General features: G+C 45.6%; 1 protein-coding gene across 3 annotated transcripts in view; it reads right to left on the bottom strand.

The window, feature by feature from the left end:
- SAMD4A (sterile alpha motif domain containing 4A) overlaps nt 1–21,529 on the bottom strand; it is a 215,082-nt gene extending 193,553 nt beyond the window's left edge. For 2 of the 3 annotated variants that reach the window (XM_030319145.1, XM_030319149.1), the window contains exons 1-2: nt 21,448–21,529; nt 19,586–20,205 (exon numbers count right to left, since the gene is read on the bottom strand). In XM_030319145.1, the coding sequence (XP_030175005.1) occupies nt 19,586–19,781 (196 nt within the window). In that variant the 5' untranslated portion in view covers nt 19,782–20,205; nt 21,448–21,529. Of the gene's footprint in view, nt 1–19,585; nt 20,206–20,344; nt 20,509–21,447 lie in introns of those variants that run through there. The other variant, XM_030319146.2, reaches the window with a different exon arrangement.
- Between the last annotated feature and the right edge of the window lie 2,464 nt (nt 21,530–23,993).

Genomic DNA, 23,993 nt, shown 5'->3' with positions numbered 1-23,993 from the left:
TGACACTTAACCGACTGAGCCACCCAGGCACCCCAGAACAAACTCTAAAATGAGAACTTTCTAGGATAAAAGTACTAATTCGAGCTCTTCAACATACTGTTCAAAAAGACAATGCAAATACAGAAATGTCTTGATTCTTAATATATAAGCTGTATACGTTTTAATAACTTAAAACCTTCCGGAGAGGATTAAAGTAAAACCGAGCAGTTACCTCTTCTTTCCTTCTGGAAAAGTAAATGACACCACAAAGAGGGAGACAAACTTTGCATAGAAATATCACTTGCTCTCAAAAGTCGTTTTCCTACCAATAGACTGCATCAAAATTTAACACACCTCAACATGGTCACATTATAAAAAATGTTAAGAAAAAAACCCATATATATAATAAAGAGTGCTCATAAATTAGAAAGTAAAAACAAATGTGCTAATGGAAAAGGGACACAGAGAATAAAAACCACAACTGTACCATAAATATAGGAAAAAGTATCATCAAAGAAAGGCACCTGAAAATAATAAGAGCCTATCAAAAAGATGTGTTTTGGGGACACCTGGGTGGCTCAGTCAGGTGAACATTCAACTTCAGCTCAGGTCATGATCTCGTGGTTCATGAGTTTGAGCCCTGCATCTGGTTCTGTACTGATAGCTCAGGGTCTGGAGCCTTCTTCGGAGTCTGTGTCTCCCTCTCTCTCTGCCCCCCGCCCATGCTCTGCCTCTCTCTCTCTCAAATAAATAAACATTAAAAAAAATTTTTAAAGATGTCTTTTGTTTGTTTTTAATAATAGCTATAGTAGAAAACGTACAGCAAGTCAATACTTAAATGTTCACGGGAACATTCACTGGGTGAAACTTTCAGAAGGACAACATGGCTAACACACTGTATGCAAAATTTTAAGAATGTGTGACCCAGAAACTGCATTTACAGGCATAGATTCAAAGTAATAACCACGCTGTAAAGGATGGTTATCACAGCATTGCAAACAACTGGAAAAAACCTAAATGACCATGTAAGGCACAACCATACCATGAAATGCTATACAGTCACTAAAAACATTGCTGTAAAACAATTCATGGCAACGCAGTAATAAACAAATGACATATTCAGTTTAAAAAGGCAGTTTAAATATATTTTTTCACAGAACAGCATATAAACACATATATACTACTACAATATGTTCATATGGCCCTTATTCTGTGTATGTGTGTAAACAAATTTATTCATGTATTTGTGGTAGGAAAGAACACTATAAATTCAATAAAAGGAGAAACAGAATCATAGGTGCTATTTATGTGATTTTCTCCCTTTTTCAATTTTTCTATCATAGAAATGCAATTCTTCTAAGAATGCTGTCTTTTTAAAAACCCATCTACCCAATTTGCTAGGACCTGATTTGCACAATTTGATAAATCTTTTCAGACACAGAAGAAAATATACTTAATAAAATAGACTTCTCAGTAATAGCTTTTGTGTCAAATTCCATCTCATCCATTTAATGCTTCTAATTCTTTATATTATAATTTGATCTAGTATAAACTTAGCTTGGAACATTTATTTTAATCAGAAAACATGTTAACAATTGTGTTGCCAAGCAATTGGGTAAAGGGCAGTAACTGAAAGATCTTCTATTTCAAGTAATTAAATCATATTGAAAGTTAAATAATAACCCAAATATAATTATCTAGTTCATTCCATCAAACAAATTTTACTTTGAGCGCCTACTAGGTGCTAAGCACTGTACTGATCATTCATGTGACAGAGCCTTCTTCAGTGCTTTGGAACCTAGATAAAAGAAAATTCAAGTCTAGAGGGTTAATCTGAACAGTTGCCCTTAAGCCTAAAGCCCAGTAGAACAGTTCCTCTGGTAAAAATTCCTCTGCTGCATAAAGACCCTGGATGTTTTATCCCTCAGCTGCTATGTCTTATTGTAGGCTTTCCAACTCCCGCACATGTAAGACACCCCACCCTAAACCCAAACCTCAACACTGAAACATAATTTGCCAAAAATGAAGTCAGTCTAGCACTTAATCACAATTCCAATGGTAAAATAATGCAGTGCTTTATTTGAATCGCATTTCAGTGAAAGCAGGCCAACTGAAGCCACCTGTTACTTGCATAGACCCCTCTTTTAGCAGCTCAACAACAAAATACTATAAATATTCATTCTTTATGAAATTGCTTAAAGGTCACTTTGAAGGGGAAGGTTATCAATGGGACAGCTGGCAATAAAGTAGCTGTATTTAAAGACTCCACACCTGCATTTTAGAAGGCACTGGTAATTGAGAACATTGTAATGCACTATTACTACATCAGTGGGGAAAATTAATGGAAAATATTACGAAGTATAGAATTCCTAAGACCATTATATTCGATAATTTAACTGTGAACAGCATAATCATTTAAATGCTATAAAATACCATTTGTCTGAACAGTGTGCACATCTTTTCAAAAAGTTCACTGAATAATATCAGTGTTACAAATAACCTCCTTAACCTGCTGCAGCAACAGCCTAGATTTCCAACAGCTGTCAAAATAGATTCCAGTATCCATTCTACTCAAGTGTGTTAGGAGAAGATCTTAAAACTGTCAGGAGTGTCAGGATGTGGGTAACTTAGTATAAAATGTAACCCAGCTGACTCCACCAACTATAGAGAAATGGAGAAAGCTCCAAGCAGCTCAAAGAGAAAAAGATCAATCAAAGAGAGAAGGACATGGAGATCATGTCCAAGAACAGGTAAAGTTCCAGCTCCATGCTCAGACACAAGGGGTTTTATCTAATAGGAGCTATAGAACAGAATTCTGAAAAGACACATCACTCATTCCCCATAACAGAGGAACACGTCCCAGGTGTCACTCACTCTGCTGTTACTAGGGACACTTGCTGGTTCAGGGCAGAGTTGCCAGATATGGCATATAAAAATACAGGACCTCGGGATGCCTGGGTGGCTCAGTCGGTTGAGCATCCGACTTCGGCTCAGGTCGTGATCTCACAGTCCGTGAGTTCAAGCCCCGCATCAGGCTCTGTGCTGACAGCTCAGAGCCTGGAGCCTGCCTCAGATTCTGTGTCTCCCTCTCTCTCTGCCCCTCCCCCACTCACGCTCTGTCTCCGTGTCTCCGTTTCTCCAAAATGAATAAACATTAAAAAAGAATTAAAAAAAAAAATACAGGACCTCCAGTCAACTTTGAGTTGCAGATTCACCACAGTTTTTTAGCACTGTAAGTGATATAAGTATGCCCCCATTATTCAATTCAAAGTTAACTAGACATCCTGTATTTTATCTGGCAGCTTAAACAAAGGTGATAAAACACAGGCCCTTCCCTCCTGGAGCCAATGTTCTAGTGCAGGATATTGATATAAATAGGTAAACATTTTTGGGGCGCCTGGGTGGCTCAGTGCATTGAGCATCCGACTTTGGCTCAGGACATGATCTCATGGTTCCTGAGTCCAAGCCCTGCGTCGGGCTCTGTGCTATCAGCTCAGAGCCTGGAGCCTGCTTCGGATTCTGTGTCTCCCTCTCTCTCTGCCCCTCCCCAGCTTGTGCTCTGTCTGTCTCTCTCTCTCTCAAAATAAAGAAACACACACAAAAAAAATTTTTTTAAAGATAAACATTTTGAACTTTTTATTTTTGAAAATGTACCCTCACGTACATTTCACCAAGATTCACTAATTCTTAACCTTTGTCACCTTATATATAACCGTTTGAGAGTAAGTTGCAGACATCATGTTCCTTTATCCCAAAAGACTTCAGTATGCATCTCCTAAAAATAAGGACATTTTCCAATGTGACCAAGGTTTAATTATATTAAGGAAATTTAAAAATTATATAATATTATCCCCTATAATGGATATAGTCCACATTTAAGTTTCACCAATTGTCCCACTATCATTTATGGCAATGTTTTTCCCCCCCCAATCTGGGCTCCAATCCAGAACCCCTTGTTGCACTTAGATCTAAGACACCTCTCTGTAGTTTCCTTTACTCTGGAACAGTTCCTCAGCTAACATGAGAATTGCAATCCAGCATGCTGAGTGTTGAGCTGGAGGTGTGTAGAGAGGGTGTGGGAGCACCAGGGATCCTGGGGCACCTCCTTCTCTGCCTTCACACACCCATATCCGCTCTATCCAAGGGCCGAACAACAGCTGATGAACACTGCCGTTTTAACTCTTGAGGAGCTCAACAAAATACCCAAGCATTTCCTTTTTTAACTCTGGGAGTCTTGCCATCTCTCTCCATGAGAAGTGGGAGAGTCTTAAAGAAAACCAGCAACAGCGATTCACATCCACATTCTTTCTGCCTAAAATACCATGCATGCATCATAGACGGACCACAATTATTTCTACATAACCCACCCACAGCATAATAGCAGAATCACACAAGAGGTTCAAGTTTGACCTTACAGCTCACAATTTCAATATTTTAACTATGCTCAGATCATCGGCAAGTACCACAATAATCTGGAAAATTTGCTAACGCAGCTCATTCTGCCACAGAAAGGAAATGTGAGAATAGGGAGGTTTTGTTAAAAACAAACGACAAGAAACCATTCTTCTTTTCCAACTAACACTTGTTCAGCGACAGGTAAAGGCGGAAGCAATATTAAAGAATAAAAAGCAAAGCATAATTATTTTCTTGTTTAGCTGAGGTATACAAAAATATGCAAAGATTTCCTACTAAATGGTTTTAAGTTGGACAGTAACTTTTATGAATAATAATTAATAAAAAAATGGGACACTTGGGTGGCTCAGTCAGTTAGGCGTCCGACTTCGGCTCAGGTCGTTATCTCACGGTTCATGGGTTCAAGCTCCGTGTCAGATTCCATGCTGACAGCCTAGAGCCTGGAACCTTCCTCAGATTCTGTGTCTACCTCTCTCTCTACCCCTCCCTTGCTCACACGCTGTGTGTCTCTCTCTCAAAAATAAATAAACAAAAAATCTTAAAATCTTATAAGCTAAGAAGTATTATAAGCCTGCTTTGGGGGCACCTGGGTGGTTCAGTCAATTAAGCATCCGACTTCAGCTCAGGTCATGATCTCACGGTTCGTGAGTTCAAGCCCCGCATCAGGCTCTGTGCTGACAGCTCAGAGCCTGGAGCCTGCTTCGGATTCTGTGTCTCCCTCTCTCTCTCTCTCTCTCTCTGCTCCTCTCCCACTCGGTCTCTGTCTCTCTCTCAAAAATAAACATTAAAAAAATTTTTAAAATATTAGTAATAAAACTAAAAAAAAAACGCACCCTAAATCTTAATCATCACAAATCTGTAAAGGTTCCAGAAGTGCCAGTTTCTGCACAGAATCAGTGACTCCATGAACACTCATACTGTAATATCTACAGGCAGCAGGATGGTGGTGACAACACAGCATCTTGGGTAGCTTTCCCCGAAAGACATTCTTTAGCACTGACATCTAAGTCCTTCATACCCGAAGAGAGAGCACCCAACGATCTCATCAGTTAAAAGGATGAAAGTGGACACAAATGGAACTTTGACAAGTTACAGTCAGGCCAGGCTGTGGGGACTGTGGGCCATACGGCTCCAAGTCCTGACTGAATCATCAGATACAGGCCTTTTTCCAGACCCAGAGGTGGCCAGTGTTCCATCAAGAGGATCCTGTGCTTAATTTCATCTCTTGCTAATTGGCAAAACCTCTGAAAAAAAAAAAAAAAGCCATGCTTATCTTTTCTTAGACCTTTTAAACACTGACATTCCTGAATTTTTTACCCCACTGTTTCAGTTAGTCCTTTGAGAATAATGTTACCCTGCATTGTATAACACGATGTGGTTTACAAAGTACTATATGCATATATAATCCCATTTCATCCTGGTAATATCCCTGTGACTTTCAGAGGGGTAACTCCATTCACAGATGAGAAAACTGAGACTCAGAGTTTGAATAATTTTTATAAGGTGACACACTTCTCTTATGAACTTTGTTTTATGTTTATTTTTGAGAGAGAGAGAGAGTGAGCAGGGGAGGGGCAGAGAGAGAGGGAGACACAGAATCTGAAGTAAGGTCCAGGCTCTGAGCTATCAGCACAGATCCTGATGCGGGGCTCAAACTCATGAGCTGTGAGATCACGACCTGAGCCGAAGTCGGAGGCTCACATGACTGAGCCACCCCGGGGCCCCTAAGGTGACACACTTCTAAGTAAGGATAGCAAGACCCCAACCCAGGGCTTCTGTAAGGGATTGAAACATCACAGCATCTATTTCTCTCATCTTCTCTGGCCCTTTATCACATACCTCTTTTTTTTTTTTTTTTTAATTTTTTTTTCAACGTTTTTTATTTATTTTTGGGACAGAGAGAGACAGAGCATGAACGGGGGAGGGGCAGAGAGAGAGGGAGACACAGAATCGGAAACAGGCTCCAGGCTCTGAGCCATCAGCCCAGAGCCCGACGCGGGGCTCGAACTCACGGACCGCGAGATCGTGACCTGGCTGAAGTCGGACGCGTAACCGACTGCGCCACCCAGGCGCCCCATCACATACCTCTTGATAACAGCACTAGGATTATCATCTTGTCCTATTTTATTTATTAAATCTTTTTGCAGTTAGGTTTTTCTTACAACCAAGTTGTAAACCCTTTGTGGACTAATGGACTATGAGTTAAATTTTTTGTACTCATTCATCCATTCTTCCAATAAAGACATACCAAGACCACCTATGTGCCATGCACATTATTAGGTGCTAGAGGAGGAAAGTGACTAAGCCAAAGGCTAATCTGGAAGGTGGATGATGACAAGACCCCATGACTTATGCTGTAAAGAAAGTACCTGCAGGGTGCCAGCGACCCCTAAGGGGTCGACAGACACCCTCAGGAGGAGTCGTGCTTGGTCAACTACATCACCATGTGAAGGAACTGCTTAACCAACCAGTGAACGATATCCCCTCATAGGCATGGGGGCAGCCATAAGCAACACCTAGTTCTCTGCTGGGATTTCGAATGATTCCAGAGTGGCCCAGGCAGAGTCCCCATAAAGCAAGAGGACATTATGGAACTGTGATCATACTAAAACAAAGCCAAACCTTTCTATGCCATAACTCTCTGGAGTTTCAAAATATGAATGCCAATCATCTTCCAATAAAAACGAATCTGTGCTTTGTGGTGACTAAAGAAACAGCAAAGAGAGGGGGCTAGAAGTGACTTTGAGGAGACCAACCTGTTCTTTGACCTCAGGTAAATAGAGCATCAAATAGGGGCGCCTGGGTGGCTCAGTCGGTTAAGTGTCCAACTCTTGATTTCGGCTCAGGTCATGATCTTGCAGTTCTTGGAGCCACATCAGGCTCCACACTGACAGTGTGGAGCCTGCTTAGGATTCTCTTTCTCTCCCTCTCTCTGCCCCTCCTGTGCTCTCTAAATAAATAAATAAAGCATCAAATAGTAGTCAAATGTGGTGACTGTGGCAGCCGTGGGCAAGTGGCACAATACCAAGGTCTGGGTCATACACAGATGGCCAGAAAGTGACTGACTGTAACACCAGACCTTCCCCATCAGCAGGTACCCTCAGCTGACCTTGGTCATCCCAAATCTTCAACAGAGGGGCTGGCACAGATAAAGTCTCTCCCAACTCCTGAATTGTATGCTGTTTAGACAATGAAATAAGCAGGATTCACTTTTACACCAACTAAAACATAGGTTTTCCTAAAGTAATCTTCAGAAATTTTCCACCATTTACAAACAATGGGAGAGCTTGTTTTAATTTAACAGCACTCAAGTTGGTGCTTTGCCCAATTCCAGATCCTAAGGAGATCCTGACCCAGCTCATCAATTGCTAGTTTGTCAACGTCAAGGATGCCATGAGCTATTAGATAACACATTCCTCATTCTTTCCTCTCGGCAGCTTGCAGAGCCTGTTGCCTTCCCCAAGTCCTGCCCGTTCATGCACAGGCGGCAGAAGTCTCTGTTCCAGGAGTCTTCCTTACAGGAAGGGAAATGTCTGAATCAATGCTTTTCACTAATTAAAAAAAAAAAAAAAAAAAAGCCAATGGGAACAAGAAGGCAAGCCACATCAAGGTACATAGGATTAAAATGGACAAGCTGAAAAGAATTCTTCCAAGATTAGATTGATAAAATGTTAGAGTGAAACATATTAAAATTATCACTAAATATCCTTAAGCACTTTTCATTTAAAAGCCAACGTTTTTATTTACCTAAGAACTGGACGAGACCTGCAGCATTCAGGTGGTGGTGAGGGTTCAACATGGGTTTTTGGATCAGAAATACCTGGGGTTCCTGGGTGGCTCAGGCAGTTAAGCATCTGACTCCTGGTTTTGGTTCATGTCAAGATCTCACTGTTTCTTGAGTTCAAGCCCGGAGTAGGGCTCTGCACTGGCAGTACAGAGCCTCCTTGGGATTCTCTCTCTCCCTCTCTCTATGCCACTCCCCCAGTCACACTGTTTCTGTCCCTCTCAAAATAAATAAACTTAAAAAAAAAAAAAAGAACACCTCAGACACCTTTGTACATTTCCAATTGCTTTTGACCGAAGCTTCCTTATCTGTAACACAGAGATAATATCTACTTTGTGGATTTACGTAATTTTGAAACCAGTTAATTGGCACTTACTCCGTGCTAAACTCTGGATAATAAGCACATTATCTAATTACTGCGATATACTGTATTTAATTTTCACAACCATTAGTTCTGCTTCTCTGTATTATTTGTCTATTCAATAACTGGAGATAGCAGTTGTGTGTATGTGTAGCTATCTGCATAGTGTCTGACACATAGAAAGTGCTTTTTAAAAAAAAGAAAGAAAAGGTAGCTATTACTGTACAAAGAATATGTCATATGGTCACTTTTAGAACCACGCAGAGAAAACAGAGATTTGGAGATAGAGACTGCAATTACGAGTTACCTTTGCTAATAAATGACTGACATATTCAGGGCTTGTGCGATCAAAAACAAAAACAAAAACAAGATCCAATTCAGTTCATTACAACTTTTCTCGAACAGGGTAGCCTTACTCATCATGGTGATCTAGCCCCACCCCACTGCCTACTTCAAAAAGGAACAGAAAATCACTCCATGTATTTCTTATATAAAAAGCCACAAATCTGTGGCACAAACAGGTCAAGAAGTATAGAAGAAATACACTGGAAATAATTTGAAGAAGATTTTTATTTGGGGGTGCCTGGGTGGCTCTGTCTGTTGAGCATCCGTTTCTTGATTTCAGCTCAGGACATGATCCCAGGGTTGTGGGATCAAGCCCCACCTCTCTCTCTCTTATTCTGCCCCTCTCCCCTGCTTATGCTCTCTCTCTGTCTGAAAGAAAGAAAGAAAGAAGAGAAAGAAAGAAAGAAAGAAAGAAAGAAAGAAAGAAAGACCACCCTTACTCATAGTTATTCATTCACTCATATTGTATCTCTCTCTTTTTCTCCTCTGGTCCCAGCAGCTTTGTTTTCTTACCTTTATTCCTGACTCACATAAGCCATTGACTCTTAAGGTTAGAAGGCACTTTGGAGGTCATCCAAGAGGTCACAGTCTCTTTTTTTAAAGAAACCCACTGAGTCCCTACAGTGGAGAAGCACGCAGAATAGTTTGGAAGTCAGATCGCCTATTTCCTCCCTAACCAATGGAATGACAGTCCCTATCTCATTTCATAGAGTTGTCAGGAGGAATAAATGAGATAATGTATACAAAGATTTCAGTAATGTGCCTGGCACAGAGCAGGCGCTCAATACATAGGAGCCAGTCTTATCTAGAAGCATTATTTCATGCCCTGCACTATTTTGAATGCTCACCCACCTCTGGGGGAAGCCAAGCCACAGCCTCCTACAGCAGCGTGTGCCATTGTCTGGGAGCTCTCATCATTACAGAGTTTTGTTTACTTTAAGCTAAAGGATCTTCAGCTTCGATATATACTACCCTCCACATGGATACGGAATTAAAGCCCTCAACCGGATGCCAGATTTTCAAGAAGCCAATGATAGTCGTCGCGTTCTCTGCCCAACTGTTTCTCCAGCCTCAGTGTTCGCCTGGTTCCTCAAGGGCCCCACCATGCTCTTTCCTCTGGCCACATCCTGACCTGTCCATCTCCCTCCAAGTGTGTATCAGAACCACTCCCCCAACTCAAGGGACAGTCTGGCCAGCAGAGAAGACCTGCTTCTGAAGGCAATATTATTATATACTATAGTATGCATATAATGTATTATTAAAGGTTTAGTGGCTTTGGGGGCAACCACATCGTGTCATTATTCATTCTGAACTCTAAGTCTACTAAAAGCCAGAAGTCCTTTCCCTGCACACTGCTACTGAACTGTGCCTCTTCCGACTGAGGTCTAGGGAAGACAAGTGTAGGGGCTATGCTTACTGTGATGTAATAGCCATCTTGTTATATTCAAATATTTTGGATCATGAATCTGTCATCGAGCCCCCAGCTATCCCTCTAGGTTCATCCATGGATTTGACAGCTATACCTTCTCAGCCTGGCTTATACTGTAGTCCTTGTTGTGGCCACCGGCCTCAGACAGCAACCTGCTTTGGTTCTACCACTCCTCCCTAGCTTTCTGCCTTGGGGCTTCTCTGACAGCACATCGTGGGATGCTGAAAAAGGCTCAGCCCTCACACTGGTAGCGCAGGGACTCGATACCCTGGGGCAGCCCTTAACCAAGGGGAAAGGGGAGCCAGGGATAAATGCCACCTTGTCTATCCTTTCTGAGGTAGTCAGTATGGCTCCTCAGGGGGTCCCCACGGGACTGAGCCCAAGTTGTCCACGGCAGTGCCTAGCTAGATAACAGCATCTTGTATTACCTTTCCGTTCTTCCATTTCTCTCCGCAGTCCCCTTTCCTGTCCCTGGGATGCGTGCCCCAAATAAACTACCTGCACACCAGCCCTTGCCTAGGGCTCTGCTTTCTTGGGGACCCCTGGCTGAGTCACATGTCAACACGAGTAATGATGCATAACATGTAGCTCCGAGTCACGACACCCAAGTCCTCCCTTAAGGCTGACAGTGGCCGGAGCCAGGCCTGCCTGTCAAGTCACAGGAGCCACTCTAAGGCCACATAACTACACTCTGACCAGGCTTCCATGTCTCCATTTTATTCGGCAGGAAACAAGGGGATTTGTCAAAGGCTGTGCTAAAATTCAGATATGGGATGGCTACCAGAATTCTTGTGATCTGCCCAGAATACAGAGTTCTCTTGTATGCTATCTCTCTTCCTTTCCCATTCCCCCATCAAAAAGGAAATTACTTTAGTTTTGCAGGACCCATTCTTCCCATTCTTAGGAAAGCCAGACCACTTCCTACCTCCTCATCCAAACGCTGGCAAATCAAGTTTCAAATCCTCTTCTGGTATCTGGCACAAGATTAGTGTTAACTTCACAGGTCCCTGCACAGAACCTACTTCCTCCCTCCTTTTTTCTTTTACAAACCGAGACAATGTTATTTACTGAGGTTTCAATGATTCCCCTGTTCCTTTGTGGCTCTTCAGAAATTCAAAAGTGGTTCAGCATCGCCATTTCAGTCACACATTTCAATCACGTATCTGGTGCACATCCTCACACAGCTAGAAATGTACACGATGTTCTACATGTATTTATGCTGCACACAAGCACTTGAATTCTACAGACAGATCAGGCCGAGCTGCCTCAGAAATTCCAATGGTTGTGCTGTATGGGAGTGCACTGGGGAAGTAGGAAGAGATCTCTCCCATCCGGTTTCTGGAATTAACATTTCTGCTCTTTCCAGCTCAACTTTACAGCCCATAGCATCAGCAAAAAATGAATCTCTCCTGGAGCCTCATTTTCCATGGGACACTGATGATTAGAATGCCTAGAAATTCCAGCAGGGGCACCTCTAAAAAGCTCGGGGAAATGCTACAAACAGGGACCAACTCTGCCTTCTTCAAACTCAGCCTCATTTCGGGTCTGGGAGAGACAGTTTGAATGTCTCTGAGCCAGGGGAAGAAATCATAGTGCTTGCACACAGATAGATGATTTTCAAACTGCTCTCCTTGGAGTTAGGTTCGGAGTGGGAAGCGGTAAGCGTAGCCACTTCCCATAAGCTTTTGTGTAAGTTTTCATTTGCAAACAAAAATCTTCTGATACACATCCATAAAACTTGAAAGCCAAGGCATCAATGACCTCAACATTACCTCCCACCTCTAATAAGTCTGTGATCTTTCTACTCAAAGAGTGCTCCGTGGCAGCAGCAGCTTAACCCAGGGGCTTATTAGAAATACCGACCTCCTGGGGCGCCTGGGTGGCTCAGTCAGTTGAGCATCTGACTTTGGCTCAGGTCATGATCTCGCAGTTCGTGAGTTCAAGCCCCGTGTCGAGCTCTGTGCTGACAGCTCAGAGCCTGGAGCCTGCTTTGGATTCTGTGTCTCCTCCTCTCTCTGCCCCTTCCCCACTCATGCTCTGTCTCTCTCTGTCTCTCAAAAATGAATAAACGTTAAAAAAATTTTTTTGAAAAAAAAAAGAAATACCAACCTCCTCAATCAGAGTTTTCAGCTTAACAAGATCCCCAAGTGATCTGTGAGCACATAATATTTTGAGAACTAGTGTAAGTCACTTTTGTCTCTTCCTATATGTGTTCAAAATGCTTCTGCTGAACACTAGTTCTGATCAAAGTAACATATAAGAGTATCCTCCTGGGAGGAGCCACGAGAACTAAGTCTTATGATGTTATGGATAATTTTAAGGATACAAATATTAGGTGAGTAGATGTTTCATGTCCCTACATTTAGATGTTAGAAATCACGGAAGTGTTTGGATTACTCCTTCCGTTCAAGAAATCACGCCTGATGAACAAAAGGCATCATGTTCCACTATCTCTAACGCACTCATACTCACCCTTCAAAGGCCCAGGAAGCCTGCCCCTTCCATGGCTCATGCATGGAATCCCCCTACGTGTGTGGTTTCCTTAATAAAACTCACATCGGAGATACTAAAAAGGCAAGAATTGGGTGAGCCTTAAAGCACGTTTCAAATGACACAGTCAAGTTAACTTCTTCCACTCATAATTTTTGGACTACCCGACCTATCCTGTTCCCTCCCTTTCATTCAACTCCAGGTTTTTTCTCTCATGGGAGCCACAGCATGTAGTAACTCTTTCTGGTCTAACCATTATATTTGTTTTACCTCCACAACTCCAGCGTAAGCTCCTTGAGAAGAATCATTACACCTACCTCACATTTTGACATGCACCCAGCAATCTGCTGGGGTATCTGGTGAATTAACATGTGTTGAGGACCTTGGTCACACAGTTCCTTACCTAATACTCCTTCCCAGATGCCATTTAATGGTATTGTTTATTGTGTAAAAGAAACCACTGAATCATTTGATTTTTTTTTTCCTAGTAAACCAAGACAAGGAAAACTGTATTAACATGTTGATATGTGGAGTGGGAACAAAACCCTACAACTAGCCTATGAGTCCCATGGAGTGACCTGCTCCTGCACAAAAGCAGGCCAGTTCATCCCAAACTCCACAATGGCTTTTGGAGTAGTAGCTTCCCTAGCCTTGACTAGCTAAACCCAGGGGGAAGGCTCCCATTCTGAAAGATGTGCTCTCTTTGGGAGAGTCCTGCCTCAGGCGGCTCCCACAGAAGCAAAAAAATAGCTCAGAGGAGACATCGGATTCTGCATTCTGCATCGTAATCTACGTGACCCAGTGGAAGTCAGTAAGGCCTTGGAAGGAATGATTAGGAGGGACGGAAAGGAAGGAACTGGCCAAAAACTCAAAGCAATAATTCTATTTCAAACAGAAAAAAAAGCACCACACCTTTCCTAGCAGATGAGTTATACAAGGCCCTTCGCTCATAGACGAAAACCTCCAAATTTCTCCCCAGGTCAAGGAAGAGAGGAATTTCGTCTTCTCTGGCATTGTCAGTTCTCTTTAGAATCGCACCTGTGCAGGGCACACTGGGAAGTCTCTGGCTACTTCTCAAGCCCTTTTGACACTCATTTCACCCAGCTTTGTTTATTTCAACATAAACAAACCAACTGGACTGCTGTTAAGGTTGTCTGCCTCTTACTTGCTTTGAGGGGACCTGTTTATAACACATACTCAGTCTCTGAAGCCCTACAGCACCCAAGCTAAACAAGCAAATCCAAGTTATTCACAACAGAGCGTATAAATGTATGTGACCTGCCGTCGGTTTGTCCAGAAAATTACAGAAAATTACAACACCCTAAGTGAAAAGTGCTTCAGATATAAAGTCCTTATACATTTCTCTCAACAAAATGACTTCTGCTTTTCACATTCACCAACTGAAGGGAAAAAGTGTTGACAAGTTATGTAGGAAAACTGGGCCAGGGTTGAATTTTTTTAGGACCCAACATGATAGAGAATAAAATTAAGCTGACATGCAGAAGACAGAGTGATGTAGACTCCTATCTTTTCAGGGGGCCAATCATCTCCAATCTCTTCTTTTTTCTTTTAATTTTAGAGAGGAGAGAGAGTGCAAGCGGGGGAGGGGAGCAGAGAGAGGGAGAGGGAGAGAGAGACAGACAGAGAGAGAGAGAGAGAGAGAGAGAGAGAGAGAGAGAGAGAGAAAACCTTAAGGAGGCTTCACGCTCAGTGTGGAGCCCGACGGGGGCTCGATCCCACAACCCTGGGACCGTGATCTGAGCCGAAATCAAGAGTTGGCCGCTCAACCGACTGACCCTCCCAGGTGCCCCTCCAATCTCTTCTTGATAATCCTTTAAATAAAAAGAGTTCCTGTCATTTACAAAAACATTATTTATATAAATTCCACATTCATTTAGAGGCAACTCCACATTAAACAGAGGCAAATTTAAACATGGTGGATATAATAGGTCCTCACTGGATTATTAACAAGTAACTTCTGGACAATAACAAGGCTTTATTAGCTCCATTTTACAGATGAGAAAACTGAGGCCCAGGAATCAACTGACCAGCGCACTGTGACTGATTTCAAAATCCATACTGCAAGAATCCTTTACAACATATGCCCTCCCATGCATATAAATAAATGGCCACCTGGACAAACCTTCCTTTCTTCTCCATATTAGTCGTTTCTTCTCCCCCACAGATCAATGCTGAGGTCAACAAAGCCGCCCTGAGATAATGATGTCACCAGGTGACCAAAATGGAAACCAAACCAAACTTTACCTCACTTCTCCCATTTTTGCCTTTTAGAGGATCATGCATATACTAGAAAGCACTTTCCCAAAAGTGTACAAATACACACACACAGCCCTTCCATCTTTTAGCTCATTTCCTAAAAGCCTTCTTGGGTTTTCAATCATCTCTGCACGATTAGGTCCAAACACCTTAGCTGGCAAAATCCTACACACCCACAACTTCTGTTTTAATTTCTGCCTTACTTAGAAGTCGGGATTCTACACTCTTCTAGCCACTCAACTCACTATTTTCTGCACAGGCCCTCTCATAAGGCAACATTTTTATCAAAGCTATCCCTTCTGCCTGAAAAATGCCTTCATGCGTATTCTCTACAATCCTTTGTACATACTGAACCAACTCCTAATCACCCTTCAAAACTCAACTCAAACATATCTCCTCTTCAGTGAAGTCTTCTCTGACTCCCCAGGCAATTAACTGCTAGGTTTACAATGTTCCCAGAAGCCCTCCCTCCACTCCTTTTATTCCCATATCACTGCTTCAGCACCTATGATACCGTGTTAGTCATTTACTCAACACCAGGTATCTATGGACCAGGCACTGGAATATAGTATGTTACCTTTGTATTCCCACTGCATAACACAGGGGCAGGAAAGTAGCAGGCAGTCAGAAAATGAATGTTGAATGAGTAAGTGAAAGGCAGAACTACAAACAAGATCTTCTGCAGCAACATCAGGAAAAATCTCAATTCTTCTGTTTTCCTTTTACTCCGTTTATGATCTAAAGGAGCAACTCAGGGTATGATACACCTACTCTATAGAAACCAAACACTATAAAAATCGCAGAATCAACACCTTCACCCTCTAATGAGAGAAAACATGCCCACAAGTCCTTTTCCAATCTCCACAGTTAGTTTTGTCTCAAGCACCACCATTTCAGATCATCTTTTCTGTTGTATTTAATTATATGGAAAGCAACAATCTTTTTATCATTTACTTACTACAAACATACGCAACTGCCCCACAAAGTATGCACTGTTTTGTGAGTTAGTAAGTTTTTATGGATTCACTTGCACACCTCCATTTATTACACTGTTTCCACTGCAAAACATATTTCAAGTCCAAACGACAAAAGTCATGAATAAATAATGTCACACAACCTATTTTTCTTTAGGAAACTGCACGTAAAGAGAGTAGGTTCCATTTTGCCATTTTTATGTATCAAAGGACCTGTTAGCCCCAGAAACAGTCATCTACAAACTGGGACTGGCCAGAGGTCTCAAGGTTAATCTGGACTGGAGGGCAATAATCTACAACTTGAGGGTTCTGGAAACCAGTCTCTACCTGGGAAGCTGACCATGAGCAGATCCCACTGACTAAATCTAGCGTGAAACACACACACACACACACACACACACACACACACACACACACAGTCTCAGGGAATGACTCAACCATTTTTTGTTTGTTTGTTTTGGATTTCAGATGACCATGAACCTGAGGCAAAGGATAAACCGTGAACCACTAAATTCTCAATAAATGCTAAATTTAAGAGAAGAAAAAGTTAGTATCAAAATACATCCCACGGATCTCAAACAAACCACATTTAATGTGAAAAATTATCTCTATTTAAAGTCAGTCCTGGAGAAAATAGAGCCAAGTTCATACTATGACTAATTACATTTTTTATTACACTGAGATCACGCCCCAGATATGAATTTGGTTCCCATTCACCAAGGTTTAAACTCTCAACACCAGAAAAAATATGTGCTTTTTAATTGATGATTACAAAGAAAAGTAAGTGATACATGATGATTTTGGTATAGGAAACCTCAGCCAGCCAATGAATGAGTCATTCCACACAGCCTAGTTTTCTGAATGGGTAAGAGCTTTACCAACCAAAACAGCCTTGGAGGTTAATTATCTTGACTGTCAATATTTTCAAAGTTTATGGCATATTTTCCTCTCTTCTCAAAGAGTGTATTCAAAAATGTATCCTTTTTGGTAGTTCACTCTCATTCATGGTAAATAGTAATTATTTACTTATTACAGAATAATGCCTGCAGAATCAATTGAGGGTTCCTACCCTAACATTCCCAAACCTTCAGGGCTTCTACTTCCAATTCTTGTGTCTAAAGTTATAATATTTCTCTCTTTCCTGGTTGTCAAGCTGTCAAGGGTCACCTCATTCTAAATGTGCTACCCCTAATACGCCATGGATCCTTTCTCACATTAAAAAAAAAATTGTTAGGGTTGTTATCTAAAATAAGAATAAGTATGTTCTGAGAAAGGGTCTGAAGTATTCTCCCATACTTGATGCCCTCTATTCTGGTTGCTAAGTGGACATTTTTGCCCCACTGGTTCTTGGCTAGGTTCCAGATATGTGAGAGAGCCATATTCCAGGCTTGGATATATGCTATGACCAATCTTGATTCTCTGTATGATCCCCATACTGCAGAAGTAAATTGAACCATCACACGACCTCACTAATGAATTTCTGTCCTGGCCACAGGACAAGTGCAAAGGTTTCAAAGAAAGCAAAATTTCTGGGTTGTAACATTAATTCAGAAACTGGAAAATGGTCCCTATCTTACATAATGGCTCTAGATGTTGTATACCTATGGCACTTAGCAGCAGGAACAGGTAGGTTTCCACAAATAAGTATAGCAAAATAAAATTTTTGAGGAAAAAGATTGCCAAATGACTTTTAAAAACACAGAAGTTCTTTTTTTTTTTTTTTTGGTCTATTAAATGACGAGACTTTTAAAGTAAGTGATTTCTTTCTACACCACACATTTAATGGCTTCACTTACTGAACTGCTACTATGTGGGGAAAAGTCTCCTTTAACCCAAAGGGCAAGAATGTTGCTCTAACATTTGAGTCACCTGAAGATTCATTATTTTAAACAGTCCCTTCAAGCACTGAAGTCAAGCATTCCACACAAATTACTGTTCTTAAATCCCCTGCAGTCTATAACACACGAAAGTTTACATAACCTTGTTTGTCAAACCAGAGAAAACAATATCAAGCAGGTGAACCAGACTACCCTGCCACATCAAGGACAGAAGTCAAGAGAGCAGATCATCAGTCTTCCTAGTTATGCTCCCACACCCTTAGGAAGGAGCCTGGCCCTTCAGCTATTTATAGATGTGTAACTGAACAGAAGGGGCCCTGCCCCTGCCACCCTTGTAACAGGGGGTGTTGTTTGGGCTCTTGCTGAATCCCACTGGGGCCTGTGTGATCTGTCTCAGTGCGGCCTTCCACACCTGGAGGCACAGGGACCTCTGGGTGCAGCCCTGTCTGGTCAGGAAAAGGGCTGTGAGGATTTCCCGGCTCACTTCCAGCCTCTGATTCTATATATGGAAACAACCCATCCAAGGGTTTTCAGCCTCATGAGCACCACACCAGGGAGGAGGAGTAAGGAGGAGGCCAGCTCTCCTCTTACTGCCCTGACCGCACACTCACTTTAGTGTCTCCCAGGCCCTGCTGCCCTCAACTGGACCTCGTCATCAAATGGCAGCCCAGACCTCTGCTGAGTCTCGCAGGCTGGAGGCTTTAACACGGAACAGCTGGAAGAGGACCCTGCATTCTTTTCTCTGTGTAAACACTGGGGGCTCTGTTCACCCTCCTGCTGCAGCAGGAACTAAAGAATTTCCCCTATCCAAAATTACAACGGACCTTGCCCCTACCCCCCATCCTCACCCACCTCCCCACCCCAGGATATAATTTCAGTCTGTCACCACCCATGCTAGCAAATAGAAAACTGCTGAACCTTTCCAGTACATTCATTTTCTATACTAGTGGAGAGGTCTGTAAATATGAAACGATTCTGTTATATTCAGTAAAGTTTTCCAACAAAAATATGAAGGAGCCTGATTCATGCCTGCTCTCTACCGAAACCCTTTCTGTAAGACCGTTTCTACAAGATCCACATCGACTCGACGAGGTCGTGATAAAGAAGTATAACCTCATAGTATACAAACTGCGAATGTAGCGTCACCTGCATATTAGTCTGAAGACAGAGCTCTGAAACTGGAATATCCATGGGGAAAAATGAGTAATAAAATTGAATTTTCATGTATCCTTCATACAGCCTAATCAAAGCTTGGCTCTCTGAAGGGCAGCCCGGGTTTCTTCATGTGTTGCTGAAATCCAGAGAGCCACGTTGCCCAAAAGAAGAAGAAGGAAAAAAAAAAAAAAAAAAAAGCCCAGAAAATCCAGACTCTACGTGACCTGACTTACTTATTTCCCAGGAAACTGCATGAGAGAAAAATCAATCATTCATGCTACCGTGGCTACCACACGGAATGGGCTGAAGGAGTTGACAGTGGGCAAAAAACCAAAGCGGCCAGCGGAGGTAAGTGGGCGCAGGGACTGGGGGTGGGGGGGGGCAGAGAGGGGTAACATGCCAAGGGCCCCGGCCCGCGCCCTCGGTGTACCCGCTGGGAGGCGGCCGGGGGCGGGGCCCAGGCCCGAGGCTGGGAAGCAGGAGGGGATGGGGGAAGGAGAAAGGGGGGAACAGGAGGGACAGCGGCGGCCGCGCACTTACCGGGGCTGTTGGCCTCGCCTTCGAGGACGTGCAGCTCGGCGCAGTCGGCCAGCGAGTGCTCCAGGCAGAGCTGGAGGAAACGGGCCTGGGTCTGGCTCACGCGCTTAAGCAGAGACAGCAGCGCAACAGTCTGCTCGCACTCGTTCCAGCCCTTAAACCAGCCCGCCAGCACCCCGACCTGGTCGCGAAACATCATGGTTAGGGGGCGGCCCTCGGTCTACGAAGCCCCCTCGGCGCCCCAGCCCGCCCCGCCCGCCCCAAAGTTTGGCGGAGCCGCAGCCCCGCGGCCGCCGGAGACGCGTTCCCGTTCCAAGGTGGCTCCGGTGCCCGGACGCTGCAGGTACTGCCTCGGCTCCTGCCTCTCTCGTCTGGTTTCAGTTATGTTCCGGTGGTTCTGGCTGATTTCCCCAGAGATGATGACAGACAGTAGCACGGAAATGTTTCTTTTTAAAAAAATAACGATTAAAAAAAAATTCCCCACAAGGCACACAAACTGAAAGAATGCTCTTTTCCCCCCCTTTCGCAGCTCCGGGATGGTGATTTCCGGCGTCCCGGGGTCTCTTCCCCGCTGGGCGGCAGCTCGGACCCTTCACACCCGCATTCCCGAGCGGCGATCACCACTGGAAGGAGAGAAAGGCTGCAGTGAGACCTCGGCCAGCGAGGGAGCGCGCCCGGGAAACGAGCGCATCAGAGGGGGCGGGGGGGGGGGCGCCCCGCTGGGGGTTTGGTCCCCCCAAATTCCGGCCGCCCCCTCCGCACCCGAATGCGGGAGATGAGCTATTCCCGTTCCGGGAATGGCCAGAAGCCTCCTTCCCAGGTGCGGGAGTAGACCCCACAGCTTCCTGTTGCTGCCTCTGCGAACGGCTGGTGCTCCCTACACACGCCACCCGGGGTGGCCTCGAGGGCTGAGCCTGCAAACGCCAGCACCAGCAACAGATCTTCCTCGCGCGGAAAACTTGCAATGCGGCTGCGAAGGGGCGCGGGGGTGGGGGTGGGGGCTAATGCAAAACAGAGGCGGAGGCAGCGGCAGCCCGAGTTCCTTCCTCCTCCTCCTCCCCCTCCTCCTCCTCCTCCCACTCCTCCTCCTCCACCTCCTCCTTCTCTACCTCCCCCTCCTCCCACTCCTCCTCCTCCACCTCCCGGAGAAGCAGCCGAGCGGCTGCAGCTCCATCTACAGCAACAGCCAGCATCTCCGCCGCCAGGCGCCCCTCTGGATTTAGGCCGTGAGCAGCCGCGGCAGCAGCTCGAGACAAAAATAAACTCCCCACCCAAAGCTCCGTGCCCAGCGGGCGGAGGCGCAGCCCGAGCCCCGGCTCCCCCGCGCCGCGCCTCTCCAGCCCACCCGGGAGGTCTCCGAGGGCCTGCTTTGCCCTGAGCGATCAGATGTGTGCGTGCGTGTGCGTTTGTGTGTACGCGCGTGTGTGCTTTAGGCATTCTGCCCCGGCTGCCACCGCCTACGGGCGGGTCCGGCCAGCCCAGCGCCTCGCCCCCGCTTCCCAGGCCGAAGGCGGAACGGCTCCAGGCGAGCGCCGAGCGCGGAGACAGCCGGAGTCCGCAACACTGCTTCCCCCCGGCGGGCAGGGCGGCTCCGCCGAGACTGCGGCTCAGCGCCGCCCGCACACGCCCCCCAACGACCGCAAAGAAGAAAGTTCAGCTTCGGGGGCTCCCCCAGTCCTATCCCTGTCCGGTGGCGGCTGGCGGCGGAGAGAAGAGCCCAGCGGCCAACCCTCGAGGGGCCGCTCGCTGCCGGCACCCCGCTTCCCGCCTCCCAGAACTTCTCGAGTAGAGGGGGAAGTCTCTTGGGAGGAGAACCCAGTGACCGGCGGGTCCCCTGCCGCGGTCGGAAGGGTGGGGGCGCTCACCTCGGCGCGGCTCATCCCGGCGGCTCGGGGCCCCGTGCGCGGGTCGGGGGCCGAGGCGGCTCTCAGCGAGGGTCTGGGCGCCCGGAGCGCGGGCTGCGGGCCATGCCGTCGGGGCGGGCGGCGCTCAGAGAGTGCGGTGCTGCGAGTCCGGGCCGCCGCCGCCGCCGCTGCTGCCGCCGCCAGTGTCGGCTCGCGGAGGACTGAGCCGCCGAGCCGGAGCTCCCCACATGCTACTGATTAACATACACCATTACATCATGGGCTTGGCAGGGAGCGCCCGAGAGGGGGGAGAGGAACCCGGGCGGCGGCGGCGGCACGCGGGGGGAGTCGGGGGGAGGATCCCCGGACCCCGCGGGCGACGGGGTGGGGGGGCGGATTCCTACGTGGGGACCAGAAAAGGGGAGGGGAGCGGAGAGGGAGGAGCCGGATGGCGCGGAGGGGTCGGGTTGGAAGAACCGCCCGGCGGAGGGAAGAAGTTTGGGGAAGGGGAGGGGTCCGAGTGAATTCCTCCCCGGCCGCCTGAGAGTTCTGGAGGGGTCGGGGCCCTCGAGTCGCCCGAGCGCTGGCAGTAGACGACTCGGAGGGCGCTTGAGAGGGGGCGGTGCTGCCACCGGCTGCTCGTCCTTGGGAATGTGGTTCGCCGACTCGAGTGACCCCTGAGTCCTCCTGGGGCCCGGGGGTGGCAGATCTGTTTGCCCGGCGGGCGGTGGAGACGTGGGGTCCCTGCCGCGGGGGGCGTGGACGGGTTCCGGGGGTCTCCGAGGCCCAGGGGCGGTGCACTGAGCTGGGCGTGCCTGGGTGCCGGCCTCCTTCCTTGTGGCCCTTGTCCAAGGGGCCCGAGAAGTGCCTGGCCTAATCACCCCTCACCTGGCTCTGGCTTTGGCTGCCCTTTGCTCTCGTCGGCGGCCTCGCGGGCCACCCGGCCCCCCTCTTGGGCCTCTCTCTCCCCTCGGGAAGCCACCCGACCTCTGGGACCAGCCTGGGAGCTCTGAGTACTCTCGTGTGGAGTGGGAGACGAGCGCCGCCCTGGGCGGCAGGAAGGCGAGCGAGGCCACCTGTCAGCGCGTCGGAGTCTCTAGGCTGGGCGGTTGACCTGGACCTGGGCAGTGCGCGAGGCCGAGGCCGTGTCTGGGTCAGTGTTCCACCGGCGCGGAAGAGAATAGCGGGGTGCGGCGGCCAGTGGAGCAGCCTAAGGTGGGCTGGAAAAGCGCCGCCGGGTATGGTCTCCAAAGCAGAGGGTTAGTAGTAGGGGTTAAAAATCCCCTAAAACCTAAAAATCGCAGTACCTTCTTTTATCAGGTGAATATTCACGGGTGGACTTGATGGCCAAATCCGGGCTATCTCCGTGTTTTCACTGAAACACTGAGCCCTTGAACACTTTCTCCAGCAACTTGAAGCTTTGTTTATAAGAGTACTTCTGAGAAACCAGTGAAATACGTGCTTCAGACCCAGCCTTCCCTACTCTCGTGAACACAGTATTTTTGAAGATAAAGTATTTGAGATATTATTCCACTAATTCACACTTCCGTTTTTCAACTACAGCATATGATATGCCCCTGGAATTTCAATCTTTCCTTCCTTCCTCAAACCTAGTTCCTGCACCGTGTACTCCGTGTCAGACACGTGACAGTACCTAACCCTCTGTTGGGGGTATTGAAAGGTCTTGTGGGGCTGCAGAAGTTTAGATGTTTTCGTTAAAATAGGATATGTGAATAATTGTTTAAGATCACTATTAACCAGCCAGGAAAGGTATCTGCATAATTTAATGACTATCTTCCCTAAAATCGAGAATCCTAGGGTCAATGTTTTATTTTTGTTTTGCGTTATTATTATAGAGGCAGAAAATCTTGTCATATCATTTTCTCCAAGACATTACTGTCAATTAGCTAGTCCTTAGTAATAACTTCTATCGGGAAGTGGGAAGGAGAGTTCCAGCACAGTCTACCCTGGTATATACTTTGCTATCAATGGCAGCCAAAGCAGAAGTTCTCCATCTGGAGCCTTTGAAAGCCCTCAAGAATGATATATTTTTTTTTAAGTGGAAGAAACATCAGTTTCATTAACTTATTTATTGTCACCTGCAGATTACTAAAGGAATAGTAAAACTAAAAAAAACCAAAGCCAACAAACCTTGAGGCAATCTTCAAAAATTCTAATGCTGAAGAAAGAAAATACTACCACCTACTGGAAAAATGTAGTTCTTACAGCAGCCTTTAACCGAGGAAAAGATCTTGATTTAGTTAATTTTTGAGCTACTTTTGAGAAATACAAAGATGAGCAGGAATGAGTTACCAGTCCCCCTTGTTTTTGTGGGATGACAATACTCGTGATTTCCCATGCCTCTGGGCCTTTTCTCTGATAAGACAGAGAATATAGATAAAACCCAGTGAGGCTGCTTCATTATTCCTCAGAGTGAAGTCAAGACTCTGAAGGAAGGAAAGGAATACTATCAGCTAAATATATGTTTGTGTATTAAATGTGGAATTTTCCTATATGAACCTGTACCCAATTTTTATGGATAATTAAGAAGTAGCTAACAAGTACTA

This window comes from Lynx canadensis, chromosome B3 (genome assembly GCF_007474595.2).
Source record: "Lynx canadensis isolate LIC74 chromosome B3, mLynCan4.pri.v2, whole genome shotgun sequence".
Lineage (NCBI taxonomy): Eukaryota > Metazoa > Chordata > Mammalia > Carnivora > Felidae > Lynx > Lynx canadensis.
This window is presented reverse-complemented; position numbering and strand designations above follow the sequence as displayed.